The sequence below is a fragment of the Sarcophilus harrisii genome, chromosome 2 (genome assembly GCF_902635505.1).
Source record: "Sarcophilus harrisii chromosome 2, mSarHar1.11, whole genome shotgun sequence".
In the NCBI taxonomy this organism is placed as follows: Eukaryota; Metazoa; Chordata; class Mammalia; order Dasyuromorphia; family Dasyuridae; genus Sarcophilus; species Sarcophilus harrisii.
The window spans coordinates 558,692,200-558,715,498 of NC_045427.1; the positions used below are offsets into that span (position 1 = coordinate 558,692,200).

Sequence of the window (23,299 nt, forward strand, 5' to 3'; positions counted from 1 at the left end):
TGAGTTCAGGGTCCTTGATTAGTCATTCATGAGAAGGTACTTTTCCTTCAAAAGGCAAAGCAGAATCCTAAATTAGGGATGGAGGTGAGAATAGGGTTGGGAAGAGTGTTCCACTTGGAATCCTAGGACTTTAGGACTTGGAACCTGGATCTGATTTCCCAATCTGGCCCTTGTGATCTTTGTGACTGTAGGCAAGGTACTTAGCCTCAGGTCAAGTTTGTTGTCTCTATAAATGAAATTGGACTAAATGACCTCTAAGGTTCATTCTACCTCAATTTATAACACTATATATTTTAATAGGTATCAGTATGTAATTTTTAACTAGGCAGAGGACTCCCCCTTGGATGTTATTACATGGCAGACTTAAGAGGCCAGAAAATAGGGACAGAAACTCAGTCCTTTTATCTGTTTGATTACACCTGAAACACAGAGAACTTTGAGGAATAATGGTTCAAGGTACTATATCCTGGAGACTTGTTTCTCCTTTCCAAACCAAAGACTATTTACTGGTAGGATAAGGAAAATCCTGAATGCCATGTAACCAAGAAGGGAGGGGAAGAGTTGCCTCTTTCAATAAGAATCCCCTAATCTTTACCCTAGAGTCTACATTCTTTGCTTAAGCAATTTAGTGCTGGGCTCAAAAACAGGATTTGATTACTAGTGCTGACCTATCCAAAGATGGGAGAATGGATTAGTTGACCTTTCAAGATCCCATTCAGCCTCAAAAGCTGGGTACCATTGTTCTTTTAACTGCAGGGTCCTCAAGATATGGAATTGGGGTTAGGGAAGAAAAACCTGCTTTAAACATTTTCCTTAGTGGCTGCTGTGCCTGGGCTTGTTTGTGCTCAGCTATGATTCTCTAAAGATAGAGGAAAAGATGGCCCTGTTTTCAGGGAAGTTGGAGAGAAGTCCTGGGGCATAGGAATGGGGAGAGAAACTTCCTGAAGAAGAAGAATGATGGAAAGCACTAGATTGGGAGTCAGGAGATCTCAGTATGAATCCTAACTCTGCTTCTTACAACACATTTATTGCATGCTTGTGGCATTTGATAATTGCTGGGCAATGGGGAAAAATTAAAAGATTCTGATAACTTTCACCTTCAAGAAGTTTGTAGTTATTCTCCCCACCAAACTGTAATGTCTACTAGGAAGTGTACTAGGAAGTGCATTAGACTTACCAAATTACAGAGTGCTAAGGTTGCAGAAGGTTATTGATGAGGAGGGCAATTAGGGAAGGCTTCCTAAAGGAGGTAGCACTTGAAGCTTTAAAAGGTGAGTGGGTTTCAGAAAAGCCTGGAGAGACTGTTACATGAATTGATGCTAAGTGAAGTGAGTAGAACTGAGAACATTATACACAGTAACAAGATTATGTGATGATCAACTATGATCAACTATGATGGACGCGGCTCTTTTCAATGAGGTGAGTAATGGAGAGAGTCATCTATATCCAGACAGAGGACTTTGGGGACTGAATGTGAATTATAACATAGTATTTTCACCTTTTTTGTTTACTTTTTTCTCATTTTTTTCTTCTTTTTGATTGGATTTTTTATGTAGCATGATAAATAGAGAAATATTTAGAAGAATTGAACATGTTTAACTTATATTGGATTACTTGTCTAGGGGAGAGGGTTGGGGGAAGAGAGGGAGAAAAATTTGGAGCAAAAGGATTTGCAAGGGTAAATGCTGAATACTATCTTTGCATGTATTTTGAAAAATAAAAACCTATTATCAAAATAAAAAGAATAGGAATTTCAATGAAAAAGAGGAAGAAGGGTAGTGAAGAGTGAGCAAAGGAGGGAAACGAGAGTTCAGAGGGTAATTTTTTGGGAGAAAGTTGGGACTGAAGAGTAATGTATAAAGGGGGGGAAATAAGATAAATTTGGAAAGACAGGTTAGGAAGCCTTGAATGCTAGGATGTGAACTTTTTTTTTTTTTTTTTTTTTTTTTTTTTTTTTTGCTAGTCAGGAAGCCATTGAAGGTTTCTGAACAGAGGAATGACATGGCAAGATTAGTAAATGGACTGCCATAACCAAAGAACCTATCCACTACTGGAAGAACAATGGAAGTGCGAAGAGTCAAAAAAACAAATGTCAATCCTAACTCAAAACACCAGTGGTTCCTTATTACCTACTAAGCCCATTCAAACTCTTCTTCTTGGCTCTCAGATCTACATATAAAATTTATTCTGGCAGGAGTTTGAAGGAAATTGAATGGAGAAAGCAAAACAATGGAGTCAGGAAGATCGGTACAGGCAATAGGAATCTTCAAAAAGAGAATTTGGGAGAGATGGTGCAGAAATGGAATCAAGTCCTGGTTACTGAATGGAAGTCAAAAGATGAGAAAAGTGGGAGGAATCAAAAGATAAACCTAAAGCTATAAACTAGATGAAAGGTGATGCCACACAGAAACAGTGAAATCAGAAGTGGTTTAGGGGTAAGAAGTTGGGGGGGAGGAGATAAGCTCAGTTTTGGAGATGGTGAATTTGAACACTGAGACAAGATATCTCCTGTATGGAGGCAGTTGAAAATGTAGATCTGAAGCTCAGACCTAGGTAAATTACTTCATTTTCTTGGGTCTCAGTTTTCTTATCTGTAAAATGGAAGGATTGTACTAGATGATCTCAGGGCTCTTTTACTATAAATGCTATAATGTTAAGGATTCACAGCTGATAATTGTTAGAAGGCAGTAAAATGATAAGGGCCAAATGAGTGGTATATATTCAGTGTGTAATTCAGAGCCAGGGAAATATCAAGGAAGGAAGATGAGGTTTGAATTGGGCTTGGAGGTCAGTTTAGGACAGTTTGAGGTAGTAATCTCATGAGAGAAGAGCAACTTGTATTATGGGAAGACCAGAAGTGGCGAAAATTTGCTGGATTCTCTGAGCATAAGTCTCTGCCCCCAATTTCAATAAATTAAATCCAAGGACTAATGGAAACAAAGTACCCAGTAGAGCAACTTCAACAACCTCTTCAGAGGGTCTTATCTGCCTCTGGAGCCCATAGATACAAGGAAATAATTCTTTTGCATCTCTTTCTCTCTCTTGCCAGATCCTCATTAATAAGATCTCTAACTGTAGGTGTCGTACAGATGTTGTACTTGGGCCCTTTTCTCCCAATATACTACTTCACTTGGTAATCTCAGCTCCTATAAATTATCATCTCTATATGATCCTCAAATCTACCTATCCTGCCCCAACCTCTTCCAATTTACCTCCAATCTTACATATCCAACTGCCTTTCACACATCTCAAAATAGTTCTCCAATAGACATCTGACACTGAGTTCAAAAATGAAATCATTACCTTTCTCCTTTAAATCCTTCCTTAGCTTTCCTATTATGGTTGATGACTGACTGTCCATGTCTCTGGCTCCAAATCTAGGCGTCATCCTGACTCATTATGCCTTACCCCCCATATACAAACTGTTCTGGTTTCATCTTTACAATGTCTCACAAATCACTTCTTCCCTTTTTTCTCTCCTCCAAGGCTGCCATCCATTCTTAAGCATGGGCACTTATCACCTCACATCTGGACTATTGAAATAGCCTATTAGTGAGTCTGTCTATCTCAAATCCTTCCCCACTCTTAAGCTTCCATTCAGTCACCAAAACCATTTTCCCAAAGTGCAGGTTCTGTTACATCACTCCCTTACTCAAATTTCAGTTGTCTCCCATCGCCTCCATGATTAAATACAAAATCATCCGTCCTCCTAAGACCTCCCCCTACTTCCGACTTACTGCCCACTTGTACTAGGACCAAGACATCCCATTCCTCTGCTCCTGAGATTTTCAGTAGCTGTCCCTTTTGCCCAAAATGCTCTCCCTCCTGCTGGCTTCAAGTCCTCATCTACAGAAAGCCTTTCCCACTGCCTCTTAATTCTAATGCCTTCCTCCTCTAGTTCATTTCCTATTTATCCCGTCTACAATTTGTTGTACGAACTGGTCTCCCCTCTCCTCCACCGTTAAGATTGTAAGCTCCTTGGGGGCAAGGACTTGTCTTTTTTCTTTGTATCCACGTCACTTCACAAAGCCCTTGCACATAGTAGACTCAATAAATGCTTATTGGCTATTAATGATGGATCTCCCCCATCAACCCAGCACACTAGAGGCTTCTGGTCCATCCGAGATAGTACAGACTGAAGGGAGCCTAGGCTAGCGCACAGGATCCCAGAGAAATAGGAGCGTGTCTGCATCAAGATAGAGACGCGTCCCCTCTCCCCGCTGACACACACACACGTGTGCGGAGGAGATAGAAAAAACTCCCACGCGGGGTGAGGGGAAGAGGGGTGAAAAGGACGTCATCTTGCTTTCGGGAGAGGAGAGAGCTGGAGATCGGAGCGGGCCGGGAAGCTAGAGAGTTCCCCGAGGGAGGGGGAAAAGGGGAGGAGAGGCAGCAGCAAAAGAGAAACTTGCCCCTGGATAGGGGAAGGCGAGGGGGGGAGGGGGAAGGCGAGGGGGGGGGTAGGGGGGAGGGAGGAAGGAAAGACAGAAGGCAAGAGACCCCTCCCCCCACTTGGGCCCGAGAAGGAGGCGAGGCGAGCGACCGCCCACGAGGGAGGGGCGACGTTCCAGGGGAGGCTCCAGCGGACTCCTCTAGATCAGGCTCCGGGCCCCGACCGGCCGCTCCGGAGAGGGCCGGCAGCGGGGTGGCTTGCCCCTGGGGGTTCGACAAGGTAGACCAAAGCTCAGGTGGGCGGAGATCTCAGAATGGCCCTTCCGGGCTTCTCTATCAGTAGTGCTCTGGCAGAATGGTTCGTCGGGGAACCTTCCCCTAGTGGGGAGCCAAGGTTCCGGGCCCCGCCGCCCGGGAGGAACGGACCAAACGGGAGGCCCGGACCAAGCGGCAGCAGAGACCGTAGCACTTTCAGATGCTCAGAACTGGGAATGCTTAATGTGGCTAACTGAAAGCGGGTCACGTGACAAGGGCGGCGAGCTCGTTTGCACCGAGGGGAGGAGGAGCGGGCGCGAGGCCAATGAGCGCTTCAGGCTCTGGGACAGAGGCGGGAGGGGGCGGGGCCAAGCGCCCCGGCAGCGACGGCGGCACTTCCGGACCAGGCCCTCGCCCCTCCCCCCCATTCGTTTATAGCGCTAGAGCCCTTGTAAAAGGGCGGCGATTTAAAGCCCTCCCCTCCTCCTCCCTCCGCTGTAATACTCAGAACCTGTGCCCGACCCTGGGCCCTGTGGCCTCCGCTTCCAGCCGGAATCTCGGACTGGTCTAGGCGTCAGTTCGACTTTATAATGCCCAGTGATCTCCGTTCACTGGCGGGAGTGTGGGGGGGGGGGGAGGGGAAGATGACCGACATGACGCTGGAGGTTCCGAGCCCCCTCCGCACTATCCTAGAAACGACCCCCTAGAGGGTTATAGCGAGACTCGCGAGGCCTTGGATGCTCTGATGCTCCGCAAGAGGCTGAGCCTGGAATTGAGGCCGAGGAGAAGCCGGGGGCCGTGGCCAGATGGTCCCGCGGAGCCCAGTCTCGGCTGTTGCTGGGGGCGCGAGGGAAAAGCAGACGAGCACTTATTTTTATTAAACATTTCATCCCTGAAATAACAATAACACGTCAAGATGGCTGCGGGGGCTGCGGGCGGGCCTTTTTTTTTTTTTTTCCGATCTGATGATAAGCGGAAAGGCGGCAGCGACTGAGGGGACCCCGGTTGGAATCCAGTTCCTGGGGGTCGCGACCGAGCAGACCTGGGTTGAGTCTGATAGGTGCAGTCTGGGCCAGCACCTAGGGTTCTGGCATTTGAGCCTTTTTTTGAAAACCCAAGCACATTATTTTTGTTTGGTTTAAAAAAAAAAAAAAAAAAGGATCCAAGGTGGGCGGTGCGGGGGTGGGGAACCCAGACCAAAGGGTCCTCGATGTCCTCTCCAGCCCCCTCCCTCCCCTAGCATCCCTACCTTCCCCGCCCCCACTGCGCTAAAGAGAGCCGGGGACTGCGAGCTCAGCCCCAATCGAACCCCCGACACTCGGAGGCCAAGAAGAGGAGACCGGGGTGGGGCGGAGAAATAGGGAAGGAAGGACAGAGAGTGACGAGGAGGGCGGGCACAGGCTAGGGAGGAGAGATGCATAGCCTCCCATTCCCGAGTAGTGGAGAAAAATTCCTTTCTAGTTGGATCAATCCTTGTTTTTCTCGCCCGCTGTCCAGCGTCTGAGACGCGTGGGGTGGGATTGGGTTTTGTTTTGTTTTGTATTTTGCCCTTGTCCGGAGGCTGGGTGGCCGCGAAGGGGGGGAGGGGGCGGCTCGGGCCACAACACTCTGCTAGGGTTTTCCTCTACCTTTTCCTTCCTTCCTCTCTCGGATACCCCCAGCCCACGAGGAGAAGCGGTTTGGGGGGCTCGAGGAGGAGGGGGTTCGTCCCTCCCGCGAGCGCTCCCTCCCTTCTCCAGTCCCCTCCTCCCTATCCTGGTGCGCCCTCCCCCCTCCTCCGTCCCCTCCTTCTTCCCTCCCTCAGCCCTCCCTTCCCCAGTCCGTCCCTCCTCCCTCCCATCCTCCCCCTTCCGTTTCTGTTGGTGGAGGGAGGCGGAAGGAGGAGGGCTGGGATCTCGGGCCGGGGACGGGAATTTCATCTGAATGACTGTCCCCCGCGCGCCCGGCGCCCCCGACTCGGCCCCGGCGCCCTGTAGCCGCCGCCGGGAGGACAGCGAGCCGGGGATCGCCCTAGCCGGGACGCCGGGCGCTTGGCTGGGCCTCGCCCGCCCCATTCGGACCTAGCTGAGCCCTCGGGCGCGGCGGCTCTTTTTCCGGCTCCTCTTTGAAGGGACGCGAACCTCGGACTCGGCGGCGCGGAGGAGGAGGAGGAGGAGGAGGAAGAGGAGGAGGAGCCGGGAGCGCGGGGTGGCGGCCGGCGAGAAGCCCGAATCCCGGCAGCCAGCGAGAGGAAGGGAAGTGTGCGGCTCGCGGGGAGGCAGCTGCGGGGCGCGCCCCAATGTCAGCGGACGAGCGGAGCGGGGGAGGCGCAGGCGGCGGCCGCGGCTTCGTGGATGGAATTTGGACTTGGGCAGGCCCATCCCTGGCTCGTGCCCCGGCTCCGGCCAGCGCCGCCCGCTAACGCTCCCCATACTCAGCGAGGAGGAGGCGGCGACGGCGGCGGCGTCGCGAGCACCCCCTGCCTTGAGAAGCCGGGCGCCCTCTGCCAGTGCGGAGCCCCGGAGAGGCTGTGCTGCTGAGCTCGCCCAAGACGCACCGCGGCAGCGCTCGCTCTAGCTACCGTCTGGGTTCTGAACGGGACTGGCCCCTGGCCGCGGGTAGGAAGCTCAGGCCGGGGCCCGGCCAGCGTCCAAGGCCCTACCCAGGGCGCTACCGCTGCCTCCCTCGCCATGGCGGAGAATTGGAAGAACTGCTTCGAGGAGGAGCTCATCTGCCCCATCTGCCTGCACGTCTTCGTGGAACCCGTGCAGCTGCCCTGTAAACACAACTTCTGCCGCGGCTGCATCGGCGAAGCCTGGGCCAAGGACAGCGGCCTGGTTCGATGCCCCGAGTGTAACCAGGCCTACAACCAGCGGCCCGGCTTGGAGAAGAACCTCAAACTCACCAACATAGTGGAGAAGTTCAACGCGCTGCACGTGGACAAGCCGCCGGCCGCGCTGCACTGCGTGTTCTGCCGCCGCGGCCCCCCGCTGCCGGCCCAGAAGGTCTGCCTGCGCTGCGAGGCTCCCTGCTGCCAGTCCCACGTGCAGACGCACCTGCAGCAGCCCTCCACCGCCCGCGGGCACCTCCTGGTGGAGGCCGACGACGTGCGGGCCTGGAGCTGCCCGCAGCACAACGCCTACCGCCTGTACCACTGCGAGGCCGAGCAGGTGGCCGTGTGCCAGTACTGCTGCTACTACAGCGGTGCCCACCAGGGACACGCTGTCTGCGACGTGGAGATCCGGAGGAATGAGATTCGGGCAAGTAACTCTACCCGCGGCCCGGGCCCCTGAATACGGGTGGGAGAAGTGAGAGACGGGATTCTCCACTGGGGTGGGGGTGGTCCGGAGCTGGGCAGAAGTCCGTGGGCGTGGGCAGAATTGGGGACCAGGTCTGCATCCTCCTCTCGCCTTCCAGTCTGTCCCATAGGAAGAGGCCTGGTTGACCCTGGTTCCCCTAGACAGGAGACAAAATGGGACCTTGCTATCAGGGTTGTCTACTGTGGTTCCTTCTTTAGGACTGGAGTTGGGGGGAGGGGGGTTAGGGACTTTAAGAGAAACCCTTTCCCTAAGTGATTGTGGAGGAAAAGTGCTTTGTCGGTGTCCCCGGCCTGCTTCAGTGGGGCTATAGTTTGTGTGACCAATGTCCCGGAGCCATTGCTGCCCCAGCTGGGGACAAGCTGCTGCCCGGGCAGCGAGGAAGTAAACAAAGGCAGCCATGTTCGGAGGCTGCGAGCCCCTTAACCAGATTGTTTGGGGCTTTTTTTGCTGGGAGATGAAGAGGAATAAAACTGAGTTATGTGTCTGAAGAAAGGCTGAGAATCCAGAGATCAGGGTACAGAGTGAGGTTCTATGTGGGTGGCAGTGTCTGCCTGCGCAGACCCGTGTGCATGAACGAACCTTTAAAGTCTCAGTCACCCTGAGCCCTGATTACCTTTTCTTCAAGCCCAACTCTCTGGCCTCCTAGTCTGGTGGAGATGCTAAGCACTAAAGGGTGGGGGGGGGGAATCTGATAGGTTTAAGATTGAGCTGCCTTGAAATCTGGTTTCAGACAGCTCACTCCCCTGGGCTGCCCTACTCCTTGATTGCAGCCGCATCCCCTCCCATTGTATATGGCCTGTCAATGTCACCCCCACACATGCCTTCCTTCTTGGGCTGTGGCCCAGGGCTGGGAGGCCAGCCTAATACAAGGTGGTGGGGGGAGTGCCCCTCACTCTTCCTGGATGGACAGCTTCCCATGGGGTAAGGGGAGTCCCAGCCTGGGGAATCTGGGTGAGTCGTGGCAGAGGGAGGGAATTGGAAAGATTCCATCTCTGTGGGAAGGCCCAGCCCCCAATCCCAGGCCCAGGGTGTGAATAATAAAGAGGGGGCTTGAGCTGTGGGGGAAGGGGATTGATTCTTCCTGACCCCCACCCCCACCAGCCCTGTTGGGCAGGGGCACCTAGGGTCAAAGAGGGTAGATGAGAAAGCCCTACAGATGACTGCAAAATGGGGGTGGTTTCCTGTGTGAATCCAGTTCACATGACTCACTAGCAATAAAGAAACCAATGGGATGGGGGGAGGGGGGCAGTGATCAATAAAAACTGATGTATGATTAGTTTCCAATATGTAGATCCAACTCCAGGTTTCTTTTCGTAGGATAGGCCGATAGTTTCTTTTAAAAAGTAATGAGGAAGGAGAGGACCTCCAGTTGCTCCCCAACCCTTCTTTCCTACCTCCCCCCCCCCCCCAAAGGAGGCCTGTTTCCTCCCTTTTTGACTGCCCCAGCTTGGCCCTGGGCAGAGAGGTTTCTGCAGTTGCTATTAATAAAGATTGGAAGGGGATAGGAGGAAGGGAGAGTGAGCTAGTGATGAAAAGTATAGAGCCTGTAGGAAAGCCAAGATGTCTAGCTCCTGTCTTGGGGAATGTTGGTTGGGGGATGGAGAGGTGGAGATGCCTTAGGATAAGACTGGGAGAAAGAATAGGGGGGAAGACCCTTACAAGACAACTTTGCCAAGACTTAAAGGGGAGGTGATAGGGGTGAGTGGTTACTGGCCCCAGAAGAGAATCTGGGCTTGTTTGCTTCAGAGTCTGTAGGTCTGTGTATCTTTGGGGGAGGCAATGATCGTTTGTTATAACTGTCTCTCTAAATGTGATTCCTGACCGATCTTGGAGTGGTGTTAGTACTGTGCACACAGACTTCCCTCTCCTGATGGCCCAGCTGGCCTGGCTCTCTGTTCTTCTCCTAAAAGGCTGCCCTGCACCTTCTCACTGGCTCTTGGAAGGAAGGGGCTGGGGGGGAATGACAACTGGAGGACAGTCAGGAGGTAACCAAACTTTGTAGGTAGTGTGTGCCACATTCCAGAGCTAAGACATAGGGTATGGACAGTGGGTTTTTGTGAGCATCAGTGATAACTTGGACTCTTAGCTGGACTCCTATTTATACTCCTCTCTCCCCCAATACACACACACTCCTACCTCTAGCTAGACCTGCTGTCTCCTGTTTCTCTGGCCCTCACATTCCTAGCGTTAGAAAAGCATACCAACAACATTCCTGGCCAGGTTGGCTTATTAAATCTGTGGTGGTCCATCCTAACCTTTTGACTACACTGTCCCCCACCACACACACTCTACACACCTGGAAAGATGAAGACTCAGAATAGGCTACCTACTAGAAACATTGGCTAGAACAACGCTAGTCCAGGAGTCCCAGGAGGTTGTCCTGAGTCTGGCTAGGCCAGACCAGGAAGGCTCACACTTTGGTTCTGCCCACCAACTAGAATCCAGTTTACCAAATGGATCCTTCCTTAAAAGAATCTAACCCTTAATGGCTGTAGTCTTAGCTGTGAAGTAGGAGTGGGTGGGTAGGGAAATAATACCAATTCCTAAGGTTCCCCCGAAGGCGCAGGCTTGGTCCCAGAGGACTATTGGAGAGTAGGAGGCAGGGAGGAGAGAGAGAAATAAAAGAAAGGTTAATTAATTGATTGATTGAGGGGCACAACCACCTTTTATACAGAAAACCTCATTTACTGGAACTTGGTCCTTCTCCCAAAAGCATGAGCTGGTCCTCTTTTCCTTCTTTTCCCACCTAGCCTGGACCTGAGGTTTGAGGGGATTGGGAGTAGGGCCATTATCAAATGGAATAAGGAATAAGGTGTGAGTGGACCAACAGGAAGTTAGTATTTGCCAGAATGTGTGAGCTGGGGGTAGGCAGGAAGGGAGGGAGATATTGCTTCGAGCCTCCTCAGATGCCAGTTATTTGCTGTATCCTTTGAAAGCTGACCTGGGGCCACAGAGTCCCCAGAGGCCCAAAAGAGGCACAAATCTGAGCTTTGAGTTTGGGGCTGGACTGGGAGGGGATCCTGGGAATAAACTGGCTCCCTGCTCTTTCTAGGCTTCAGAGCCAGATGTTCCTAGGGGTGTGGGGAATAGATGGCCTGTGGGGCATCCGGTGTGGTCTGAGCCCCAGGCCAGTTGATTCCATCTCCCCCTCCCCCTACCGGATTTTGGGTTAGTGGGGGGGGATTTCCATCAGGATCCGGGAATGTTGCTGTTTTCCCTGAGGCCGGATTTAAAGGATGGGGGTCACATTTATAGAAGGGATAGAGGAAGGGAGGGGGAGGGGCTGGTTTAAAAGCATCTCTGGAGGGTTCTAGTCTCTGCTCAAGCCTTTGCTGAGAAGAAGGGATCTTTTAGAGGAAGGGCAGAGCTGGAGAGCAGGGTCTACTGCCATTTCTGAGCGTCCTTATAATTTTACATATTTCTCTGTTGCTATATATATTTCTGGGATCCTTCAGATCTAGGTGAGAATCCCTGTGTTTAGAAGGTCTCCAGAAGGTGGAGGGGGAGGCCTCACCTACTTTGGAATATTTAACCCAGGCCGGCTTCCTATCCCTCATTTCCCCTTCTCTGTAATCTGGGGGTATAACAAAGCTCTTCCAGGCTTGGGCCAGTAGGCTGCTCTCCTCAGCTTCTTCCTTGGTATAGAGTTTGTGCCTAGGTGGGGAGAAAGAACACCCACCCTCCATGAACTGCCCTGGGGGCTTGGGAGAAAGCCCTGGGTTTCCCTTCCTACTCGGCTCTGGCTCCCTGGGTGGTCATGGGCATTGAGCCTTCTGGTAGCTGGGCGGGGACAGGACCTGGGGGGCAGGGGGAGGTTTTTCCAGCCTGAATTGCTTTCCTCAGCACTTGGGAGTGAGGAGGATTCAGGTGGGAAAGTGGGAGGGGGAAGGGCCGGTGCAGAGCTCTTGATGATCAAGTTGGGAGAGGAAAGGTTCTTCCATAGCCCAATTTAATGGAGGGGAGGACACCTCCTACCCCCCCACCCTCATCTAGCATTCCCACTCTTCCCTGGGTAGGGAAGCCAAAGTAGTTAGCCTCCAGCCCATGGCTACCCCAGACAATGGTGACAGGAGGGCGGCTGAAGAGACAGGCTTTTCCCAGGCTCCTTCACCCAAGGGTTCCCTCCAACAGCTGGGGATCACGGCAGGCATCCCCTTTCTCCCAACTGGTCTTTCTGTTGATCGGCTGCCGCCCCACTTTCCCCTTTTCAGGTAGCCCTACAACAAATACAAGCAGGAGCACAGAAGACACAAACCTTCTGTTTCCCTCTGAAGCATCATGCTGATCCAGCATGTGAGGCTGTCATCTCCTTACCCAATTTTACATGCTTCCTATGAAAGTGTATCTGAGTGTGTGTGTTACTGTCTCTTGGAGACTATGTATCCGATATGTCTGACTTTGATATTTTGTGTATCTGTGATGTGTGTGAGGTGTGTTCTCTGGGACTCTGGGCCTAGACCTTCTCCCGTGAGGGAGAAAAGGAAGGGAAGAAGATTCTCTGAAGACTAAATTATGGAGGATGTTAAAGGAGACTAGATGCCACTGAAATTCGGGGTGGGGGAGGTTGGGGAGCTGGAAAAGGGGTTAAGGCCAGCCCTAGAGGCCCCGCTGTGGGCCCAGCCCGGCCAGCTCCGTGGCTGGCTCTTTGAAAGCCTTCCCGGCCGGGCTGGCATTCAGGCACAGACAAAGGGGGGCTTTCTCTCTGCCTCTTTGTTTGCCTGCCCCAGAGCCTGCACTCTGCATGGCAGAAGCTAATTCCGCTCTGCAGCTGGGAAACCGGCTCCTCAGCTCTCAGGCAGGTCCAGGATCTGGGTGTCTTTGCCCCTCATTACCTGGGGGCTGTCGAGGGGGGGGGGGAGCTTTGTCAGAGTTTGTGAAACCTAAGACTTCCCAGAGCTCCCTTCCCCAAAGGGGAAGGGATTGTTCCCTGGGGAACTGGAAAGAGGTGGGGGGGAGGATAGGAAGCTGAGGTGGGGGGTAGGGGAGCTCTGGAAGGAACTGGTGATTTTGTTTACCTTGCCAGGCCTCGGTCCCTGCTGCCTCCCACCCCTTCCGGTTCTGAAGTCCGGGGCTTGTTTGCAAACTCGTTGCTGGCTTGGCAGCCCCTGGGGCCCCATTTCCCTCCTGACCTTGCTTCTCCTCAAGGTTGACTTGAGGCTTTTTATTATTATTATTTATTAACTTTTATATAGCCCCAGTGTCCCATAGCAGAGACCTTCACCAGACATCTCAACTGTCAGCAGACAAACTCCAGCAGCAACTCAAAAGCTCTCTGCCGCCGCGCCCCCCCCCCCCCCCCCTGCCTCAAAGGAACTTGAGTGTGGGTGGCAGATTTACCCTGAACCCCCAGAAGGTGGGGAGGAAGAGGCTTCAGTGGGAGGAAGTGCCCTGCAGAGCCATGCCCATTTTAGCTGAGTGGGATTTGAGGTTAGAGAAAGGTCCAGCTTGTCTTGCTTCCTGGAAAGAACTGAGGGTCCCTGCTGGTGGCAGGGAAGGACCATTTCCTTCAGCAGCCATTGTGGACCTGCTGTGGTCTAGACCTTTTCTTTTGGTCTCTATGGAGGTAGGGGGAGACTACCTAGAGATATAAGACACAGTAAGACTTGGAACAAAAGGACTGATGGCACAGGTGTGTAGTTGATTTAAGGAGAAAAGTTGTGATTGTTCTAGACCCAGAGGACAGGACGTCAGGTCAATCCATGGGGCAGCCTTTATGGTTGAGGACCACCTGGGCTAGACCTCCAAGGGGTCAAAAGCTTGCAATATATGAGGAAAATGATGCGGAGATTATTGCAGATAAGGAAACAAAGGCACGGAGGTGACATTCTTAAGATGCAATGAGAATAGTTCACTTTGGTTAGCTTGTATGTTAGAGCAGAATATACTCCCCAAATCAAATTAAAATGAAATTGGGAAATATTTAATGAAATAAATAAAAACCCAGTAAAACATAGGTAACTTTACATTTTAAATCTGAGTCATCCAACCCTCAAAATGCCTTGAATATAGGTTAGTGTCCCCCATTTCCATTTGAATTTGATGTCACTATACTAGTCTGTGAAGGAAAGTAGTGCGATTCAAGAATGAAAAGATGATTGGGGAAAGAATCTTGAATGCTAGGGTAAGAAGTTTGAACCCAACTTATAAGCAATTGGGAACTATTGAAAATTTTTGAGCAGGAGAAAAAAATAATTAGAACTGTGTTTTTGGAATAAGATCTAGGAGTTTGAGTTTGCCCAACGGTGCTTGGCAAAGTGACCCCAGGAGCTTGGGTCTTTTGGCCCTGGGTCAAGGGCAGGGATCTTAGAGGCAGCGCTTGGAAGCCCCAGGCTGAAGAGTCTGGTGCAGGAAGGTTCTGCCCAAGGATGAAAGAGACAGTTTGGAACAGCCTGCTGATCTCTGAAAATCTGCCAGCTAAGCCCCATCCTGTGTGCCTGCCCTTGCCCTAGGAGAGCTCCCTATCCAGTTATTGGATTTAAGAGAAAGCTGTATCTTAACACTACTAAATCCTTTCCCCTCCATGAGCCCTATGTTTTCCAGCTATGATGTGGACCCTCAGCTGTTCCACACTCCGAGGACTGGCCTACACTGCAGTGGCCTGCCCCTCCCTCCCTTCCCCTGGCAAGTGAAGCCAGAGGTTGTTTCTGTCCTTAACTCCCCACCACCACTGCCCACCCTTTGGGAATTGGCCACCTAGCCCTGGATAGACTTTGGAAAGTGGGTGTATAAAGCCTTGGGCTAGGAACATAGATATTCTCTTCCTTGAAAGTGAGGTCTCCTGCTGCTCTTGCTTTATCCTGAGTGTTAGGTATGATAAGAGGCTTCAGGCCTCTTGGAGGCCTGGAAATGGAGAATGGAGAACTACCACAGAAAAAGCTGTTTGGAGGTCCAGGTGAGATGAGCTGGGGGGCGGCAGACCAGGTACCTGTCAAGCCCCATGTGAGTCCCTTTGAGTATTGAAGGCTGGAACCATTTTGCTTCTGTCCTTGTATTTCCAGTATTTAGCACAGAGCCTAGCCCACTGGAGTTGCTGAATAAATGCTCACTGATAAGCCTTCCTTTCTGAGCCTTCTTAAGCAAGGTGTTCCTAACTATCCCTAGAGCCAAGAGACTAGGTAAGGGAATAATTTAATAACTCATTACATGCATGTGTTTATGAAGTTTTTTATTTTACTTTATAGACAATCTCTTATCTGATCCCCACAGAATTATTTAGAGATCAGCTCCATTGTATGTATGAAGAAACTGAGTTGCAGAGAATTAATGTGACTTGTTCAGGGTTATGCAGCAAGCTAGTGGAAGAGCTAGGACTAAAATCTGGTCTCCTGACTCCCATTTGATGTTTCCATGCAGCCTCTATATATACACCCACTGGCTTGTGACCATGATATAAGTGTGGTATATCACACCCACCATGTGATACCATCAGCAAAGTGGCCTATCCAACCCCAAGAAATTCTGGGTGGGACAAGGAGGAGGGAACCCTAGCTTAAAGAGCAGAGATGCCAAGCCTTTGGACACAACCTCAAAGTTGGGAGGACCCGGGCTGGAAAAAGAGCTGCTCTCCTTGGGAGTTAGGGTGGAAGGGAGGCTCTCCTACACCCAGGGGGGGCGTGCTTGAAGGAAAACTCTGATTGCCTTCCCAGGAACTCCCTGGTTTCTAATTTGTTCTTGTGCTGGGCCAGCATCCTCATTCTGTCTTCAGTTTTCTCTGGCGAGGGCAGATTGAACAAAGAGCTCCCCAGGTTCCTTCCAGCTGTGTCACAGCATGCCTCCATCTCTGTGAAGCTCCCGAGTCCATTCCCTGAAGCAGCCTTGCGACCAGAGCCCCATAGAAGGACTCAGAAATGGGGAATGGGAACCAAGGCAGGGGTGACCTCCAGAAGCTTCTAGGGGACAAGAACATTGGGGTTCACTTGTTCTCCTAGGGATCCTTGAAACACTGGGAAGGGCCTAGTAGGGGGAAGGAGTCCCAGTCGGTCAGGGGAGGTATGGATAGGCAGGCAGCTCCAAATTGAAGAATCAAGAGGGATTTTAATGGGCATCAAGGTCAAGTGGTTGGGTTGTGAGAAACAACTGTGAGGGTTGGGTCTGATTCAATGGATGGAGAAACTTGGGCGAAGAATTAGGGGATTTAATTTTATTTCTCCTGCCCCCAGCCTTCTTGCTACTGAGAAGTAGCTGCATAGGAGGGAAGGTGCTAAGGCAGGGCCTGTGCAGATACATGTACAGGGTTTAAGGGGCTTTAGTCAGAGTAATTAGCTGTTTGGGGATTGGGGGGGGGGGGGTTCATAGTAGCAGCAGCAGCAGCAAGAGCTCTGGCCTTCCTGTGCCTCTCCCTCCCCACAGCTGACCTGAGGCTGGGGGAGGATGCTGACTAGGGGCCCTGGTGAGTAGGAGTTTGTGGGCCAAAGGTCCCCTCTAGAAGAAAAGGCCCATTGTTCCCGTGGGGGGTCGGGAGGGGGAAGTCCTGGGCCTCCTCTTTGGGGCCCCCTCTCCCCCACTGCAGCCCTGGGGGCCTATAGAAAGTCTTTTCGGAGGTCTGTGTGTGGGACAGGCCAAGCCAGGCCTGAGCCCTGATAATCCTGTTTCTCTCCCTCTCTCTGGGCAGCTTTTACAAGGCTTTGGGAAAAGCTTGATCCCCCACTTCCCTCCCTTTCCTTAAGTTGTATTCTTGGGACCTGACCCACAGACCAGGAACAGCGTCCACTTTGCATGGTATGGGGGCAGGGAGTGGCTAGGGCCAGGCTCTCAAAGGAGGCACTCTGAGGGTCAGCTCAGGCAGCTGGCCCCTGAGAGAGTTCAGCTCCTTCCTTCTGGGCCAGGTCAGGACCCTTCGAAGCTGGGGGTTGAAAAGCAAGCCTAGCTTTCATCATCCTGTTTGCTAGAGTAGACTTCTTTTGGTTTCTCACCAGGACTAACCCGGAGGAGGCCAAACTAGCCCTTAGGAACCCTGAGATTCAGTTCCATTTTAATGGGGGTGGGGGGAAGGTGGGGTTGATTATAGGGGACAACTTATTGTAAGTGAATTGAATTAGTGTTGATCTTGGAGGCAGGAACCCTTAAAATCATCAATTATAATTAAAAACTGGAACAGGGCTTTGGTGGTCATCTAGTCCAGCTCCTTCACTGGACAGTTGAAGAAACTGAGACTCAGAGAGATCAAGTTATTTGTTCAGAGTCCCCCAGGGAGAAAGTAAGGGAGCCAGGATTTCACCTCCAGTGGAGTTCTCTTTCCATTATATGAATGTGCTCTTGGGGCCTGCCTAGCATCCAGCCACTTCTGTAGGTTCTGTGAGATTTTGAGAACACAGCTTCCCATTTCTGGTTTGGTTTCCCCATCTACAAAATGGGATGGAAGGCACAAAGCTTGGAGTTGTTAAAGAAGTCTATAGGTAGAATTCATGGAGCCCATGAATCTGGGATTTTGGGGGGAAAATTACACCTTTATTTTCTGCTCTCTAACTGAATTTTATCATTATCCTTCCAATATGCACATAAGTAACAAATCCTGATTCCAAGAAGGGGTCATTAGACCTCCCTAGGTGAGGGAATTCATGACATTAAAAAAAAGTCCCTGAATCCAATTCTTCCTGGGCAACGAGAGAACTGTTCGGTTCTGCACACATATATTGTATCTAGGAAATACTATGACATATTTAACATGTATAGGACTGCTTGCCATCGGGGGAGGGGGTGGAGGGAGAGAGGGGAAAAGTCGGAACAGAAGTAAGTGAAAGGGATAATGTTGTAAAAAATTACCCAGGCATGGGTTCTGTCAATAAAAAGTTATAATTATTTTTTAAAAATTAAATTTAAAAAAAAAAGTCATTGATCTTGCATCTAGATGGTCACTAAGGGCTGCCTATCCTGAGGCTCAAGGACTCTATAAAGAGGACCATCCATCACAGCCAGCTAGGCAGATCTCTTCACTTCCCCAGACTTTTGTTTGTAAAAAGAGCTTGGGGGGGGGGGGGGGGAGGTCCCAAAAAGGACTTGAGATCTTGAGTTGGTAGCTATTCCTTCTCTGCCCTGTGGCCCCAGACTCTGGGAAGGAGAAAGAGCTCCCCTGGTGCCAGTTAGGACTAGGCCAATCCAGAACTGGAAATGTGAGGCAGAAGAGAATAGCAAGCAACCTTGAGCCCCAGAGCTTGTGAACCTGCAACATTCTCAAGTGTAAATTGAACCAGAGGAAATCGGAATTGGGAAATATTTAACAGAAGAAGTAAAAATGCAGTAGAATGTGGATAATGTTGATGTGTGGTTTTCTATGACAGTAGATCCTTTTGTATCATTTTAAGTTTGATACCATTGGACTAGTGTGTGAATAGGAATACGGAACGCACCTGTGGCTGCCTGCATATTCTGGAATAATTAGTGAAAGTCATCTCAATCTTATTCTTTGAACTTGCTGACCCTCTACTGTGTGTGTGTTCCTTGTGTTTAGCTACTTTGCGGGGAGGAATACAGGAGGAGGAATCACTATCAGAAGTCCAGTTCTCAACCTCTACTACCCATCATTCTGAGAATAGTCAGACTACAATGTTAAAATGGCAGATGACTGAGATAAAAGAGAAAGAACATGGCTAGTCCAGCACTCTTTTTTCAGGCTGAGAAGTGACTTGCTACAAATCACCTGGAGTTGGGTCTAGAACCCATCTCCAAGCTCTCTTTATCGTACTGTATTCTAGAAAGTTTGAACAAGGTTTGGATAGCTTGGGGAGGGGTGCATGTTTGGCAACAAAGACAGATGCTGAAATGCTCAAAGTTAATTTGGGGAGAATGGCGAGTTTCATGGAAAGAAGGTTGTTTTGATTTATAGCATCTTGTGTATTCTAGACAGAAAAGTTTAGATTTTTATTATGGAGATAATGAAGAACCCCTGAAGATTCTTGAGAAGCAAATGGCATGATAAGAACTTTAAGACAAGTGCTCTGGCTGCAAGCTCACTGCAAGCAGTGAGAGGCAGATGTGTGGCAGGGAGTTCTGGGTGTGCACCAAATTCTCTTGGCTTGCCTGAGTTGAAGAGGAAGATTGGGGCTCCCATTCCCATGCCCTCTTCCTTAGCAGAAGGCTGGCCTGGTTGCTCTGATTACTTGGCCTATCTTATGGCCAGGGGCAGAGCTGGGAGGGATAGGATGGGGCAAAGAACCACAAGTTTGAGACTACTCAGCTTAAGAGAGAAGAGAGCAAGGGGAATGGAGGGGGAGCAAAGCTAGAACTAAAGCTGGAGCTGAAGTCTTTGGTGAGGGGGTCGGCAGCTCTGCCTGGGGAATGAAAGAAGCCTGGCAGGGTGGTGTCAGGGAAAGCACACTAGGTTTGGTAGCAGAATGCTGGATCACCGCTGCTTGTTGTTCTGCTCTGGGTCTTGGGCAAGCCTCTTCTCTGGGATCCGTTTTCTCATTATAGAAGGACATAGTTGGACTAAATTGTGTTCCTTCCCATTTTAATCTCTCTCTTCCTCTGTTTCTCTCTGTCTCTTCCTCTCACCCTACCCCAATCCTACCTCCCCTTTTGGAGATTATCTGGATGTGAGGAACCATATCCAGGGCCATCAGAAAGGAAAGAATAGGTTAAGGTTGGAAGTTGGGAGAAGGGATTGCTGAGGCTCTGGAGTCAGCTGGTCCCTTCCTGCCCAGGTGTGGAAGAAGGTTGGAGAAGAGATCACAAAAGTCCTTGGTGAAAGGAAGCTGTGGCTTCCAGATCTCTGCTGGAAAGCAGACCCTCCTCCTTCCTCCCCAAGTGACCATGTTCTCCCTCCTTGCCCATTCCCCCTTACAGAAGATGCTCATGAAGCAACAAGACCGACTAGAGGAGCGGGAGCAGGACATTGAGGACCAGCTCTACAAACTGGAGTCTGATAAGCGGCTGGTGGAGGTATGTGAGGGCCACAAAGTTCCCTTGTAGTGGGTGATGATGACTCGGAGAGCATCATGGTGGGGCAGGGGGCAGGGTGTCTGCAGACAGGCGCGGGGGGCAGAACCCACCAGAGCTGTGCTCTTGGGGAGAAGGGAGGAGTTCTGGCATCAAGGGGGCTTTCCGGGGGGGGGGGGGGGGGGGGGGGGGGGGGGGGGGGCGGGGGGTGGGGGGGGGGGGGGGGGGGGGGGGGGGGGGGGGGGGGGGAGGTGAGCGAGCAGCCTCTAGGCTGAGCGTGGGCCTCTTGTCCGGCTGCAGGAGAAGGTGAGCCAGCTGAAGGATGAGGTGCGGCTGCAGTACGAGAAGCTGCACCAGCTGCTGGATGAGGACCTGCGGCAGAGCATGGAGATCCTGGACAAGGCCCAGGCCAAGTTCTGCAATGAGAACGCAGCACAGGCCCTGCATCTCACGGAGCGCATGCAGGAGGCCAAGAAGCTGCTCAGCTCCGTGCAGCTCGTCTTTGACAAGACCGAGGACATCAGCTTCATGAAGGTGGACTGGGGGCGGGGCGGGGCCGTTGGGGAGGGGCCTAGGGGGCTGCAGTCTCCCTGACCTAGAGCCTCGGGAGCAAACTCATGGGCCGGGCATTGAAGGAAAGGAAAATAGACATACCTGCTGTGGGCCTGGCACTGCACTAAGCGCTTCTCACAAGTGTGAGCTCATCTGATCCTCGTTTGATTTACAAATGAGGAAACTGAGACAAACAGGGTTAAGTGACTGGCTCTGGGTCACACAGCTACTAGGTGTCTGAGGCTGGATTTGAACTCGGGTCTTTCTGATTGTAGGCCCAGGGCTCTGTGGGTTCTGGGGGAGTAAGTTCACTAGGAAAGCACGAGTCAGTACTGAGGCTGGGCTGGACTTGGCAAAATTGTACCCCCCCCATTCCCTAGTGCTTTCCTCATACTCAACCTGGAGCTTCTATGAAGAGGCCCCCTCCCCCACAGGCAGAGAGGTCTGATATTTACTCTGGCTCACTTCTTCTTTCCCTCTCTCTTTAGAACACCAAATCCGTGAAGATCCTAATGGATAGGTAAGCCCATGTTCTTGCTTCCAGGGGCCGGGAATGGAAGCGGGGAGGGTGGCGGGGAGGACCCTTCAAGGCCCTGAGATGGAAATGTGGGGAGAGCTAGTTCCAGGTGTGGCGAGGCACCTTGTGTGTGGTTACCCACCTTTCTTCCTTGTCCCCCTCCCAGGACTCAGAGTTGCACAGGGGGCAGCCTCTCCCCTCCCAAGATCGGCCACCTCAACTCAAAGCTCTTCCTAAATGAGATCTCCAAGAAAGAAAAGCAGCTGAGGAAACTCCTGGAAGGTAAGCGTGAGCCCCCTGAAGCCCAATAGCAGCAATGGCGGGGCACCTCTTCCAAAGGAGGAAAAAGGAACCTTGTTTGTTGTTTCCCTTCCGGGGGGACTTGTTGTCCGTTGAGTTTTTAGCCCCTTCCCAGATGACTGTCCATCTTTCTCTCTGCAACCCCCTCCCCGAATGGCTGCTAACCTGACATTGCCTTCTCTTGCACAGGCCCCTTTAGCACCCCGGTGCCCTTTCTGCAGACGGTCCCCCTGTACCCGTGTGGTGTGAACAGCAGCTCTGGGGCAGAGAAGCGAAAGCACCAGACGGCCTTTCCTGAGGCCAGCTTCCTCGAGTCCCCAGCGGGCCCCGTGGGGAGCCAGTTCGTGGGCCAGCCGGCCTCGGCCGGGGAGGGCCAGTCCAGCCAGCTGGGGCCTTGCAGTTCCACCCAGCACCTTGTGGCCCTGCCGGGGGGCGCGCAACCTGTCCATTCGAGCTCGGTGTTCACACCGTCGCACTACCCCAACGGCACGGCCCCCCAGCAGCCTGTGCTGCCCCAGTATGGGGGCCGCAAGATCCTCGTCTGCTCCGTGGACAACTGTTACTGTTCCTCTGTGTCGAACCACGGAAGCCACCAGCCCTACCCCCGTTCTGGCCATTTCCCCTGGACAGTACCCTCGCAGGAGTACTCACACCCACTCCCACCTGCCCCCTCTGTCCCACAGTCACTCCCAGGCCTGGCTGTCAGAGACTGGATAGATGCCTCCCAACAGCCCGGACACCAGGATTTCTACAGGGTGTACGGCCAGCCGTCCACCAAACACTACGTCACAAGTTAACACCGGGGCTAGGTGGGGAGGCTGGGGGGGCTGTCGGGCCCCTCCAGTTAGCCCCTCTATTATGCAGCCCCTATTCTTCCTCTTTCCTTTGATGGCTTCTCTCCCCCTCCTCCCATTTTCTTTCAATTTTTATTTTCATTTTCTCGGGGGGTTTTATACAAATTTGCTGGAAGCCAAGAAGATGACCGGACTTGGGGGTCTGGGCTGGGGCTCTCTAGCTTCAAAGGTGCCTCATTCCAGGAGAGGTGTGTCTCTCTGTCTCTGTTTCTCTCTCTTCTCCTCCTCACCCCTCCTCCTTGGGCCCCCCCTCCGCTGGAAGGATCTGTGGTGCCCCCCCCCCCACCCTGCACCCCCAGCCCGGCTGTGGCTGGAGGGGCTGGTGCCTGCTGGGCTGATTCTACCTTGGATTTCTTTGGGGAAGGTCAATCATGGATTCAGCAAGAGATGACCCCGTAGATTGTGTGTGTTTTTTGTTGAATTTTTTTTTTTTTTTTTTTTTTAAGCCAAGAATGATTTTTTTTTCCCCTTCCCTTTCCCTGAGTTCAAAGGCCACTTCTCACACAGCTTTTGGCATCTTCTGGGCACAGAGCAGGATCTATGGACATAATGAAATAACAGGAGCCCCCCGTGCCCTAGACGGGGGGGAGAGGAAGGGACTCTGACCACAGGCCTGGACTCTGACAATGACGACAAATACCAATAATAATGAGAGAGGCCTAGTTGAGATCTTAGGGATGGAGTTGGGGGCAGGGCTATCCTGCTCTCGCTCCTTTCCTGGATTTTGACGCTGCAACTTCCTGTAATGAGCACTTTGTATAAAACGTGGACTTCCTGTTCTAAAGGCACAGGTATTTATTCTGTAACCCGTTTTAGAGCACACACCCAAATCCAACCTTCTAATAAACGTGACAGCAGACTTCTCCGACTGCTCCTCCGAACTCCCCAGCCCCGCCAGCCGCCTCCTTTTCCTTGGGGCTCCCCAGCGGGCTGGGGCGGGCCAGGGAGGCAAGGGCACTTTGGAATGGGGGGACACCCATTTGAAGGCTGCTGGCTGGAGCAGTGTTAGAACTAACCAATCAGACAAGGGGGAAGGGATTTAAGAGTCTGTTACATAAAGAGGGCTTAACCAAAAAAAATACCAAAACTGACCAAGTGAAAAGAATGGGAATGTGTAGACCTTGGTTCCAGGGAGGGTTTCCTGACTGCAAGTAACTCCGTGTTTGACTTTGGGCCAATCTTCAACCCTTCTCTCTGCCCCGGCAATTAAAATAAAGGGGTTAGACCGACAGATGATGCCATGGACCACAGAAGTT

General features: G+C 51.6%; 1 protein-coding gene across 1 annotated transcript; it reads left to right on the top strand.

Annotated features, from left to right (window-relative positions):
- Positions 1 to 6,454: 6,454 nt before the first annotated feature.
- Positions 6,455 to 22,902, top strand: TRIM8 (tripartite motif containing 8). Its single transcript, XM_031955762.1, has 6 exons — positions 6,455 to 7,886; positions 19,728 to 19,823; positions 20,121 to 20,354; positions 20,861 to 20,892; positions 21,056 to 21,171; positions 21,379 to 22,902. The coding sequence occupies exons 1-6, from the start codon at positions 7,317 to 7,319 to the stop codon at positions 21,984 to 21,986; spliced, it is 1,656 nt and encodes a 551-aa protein (XP_031811622.1). The 5' UTR covers positions 6,455 to 7,316; the 3' UTR covers positions 21,987 to 22,902.
- Positions 22,903 to 23,299: the final 397 nt, after the last annotated feature.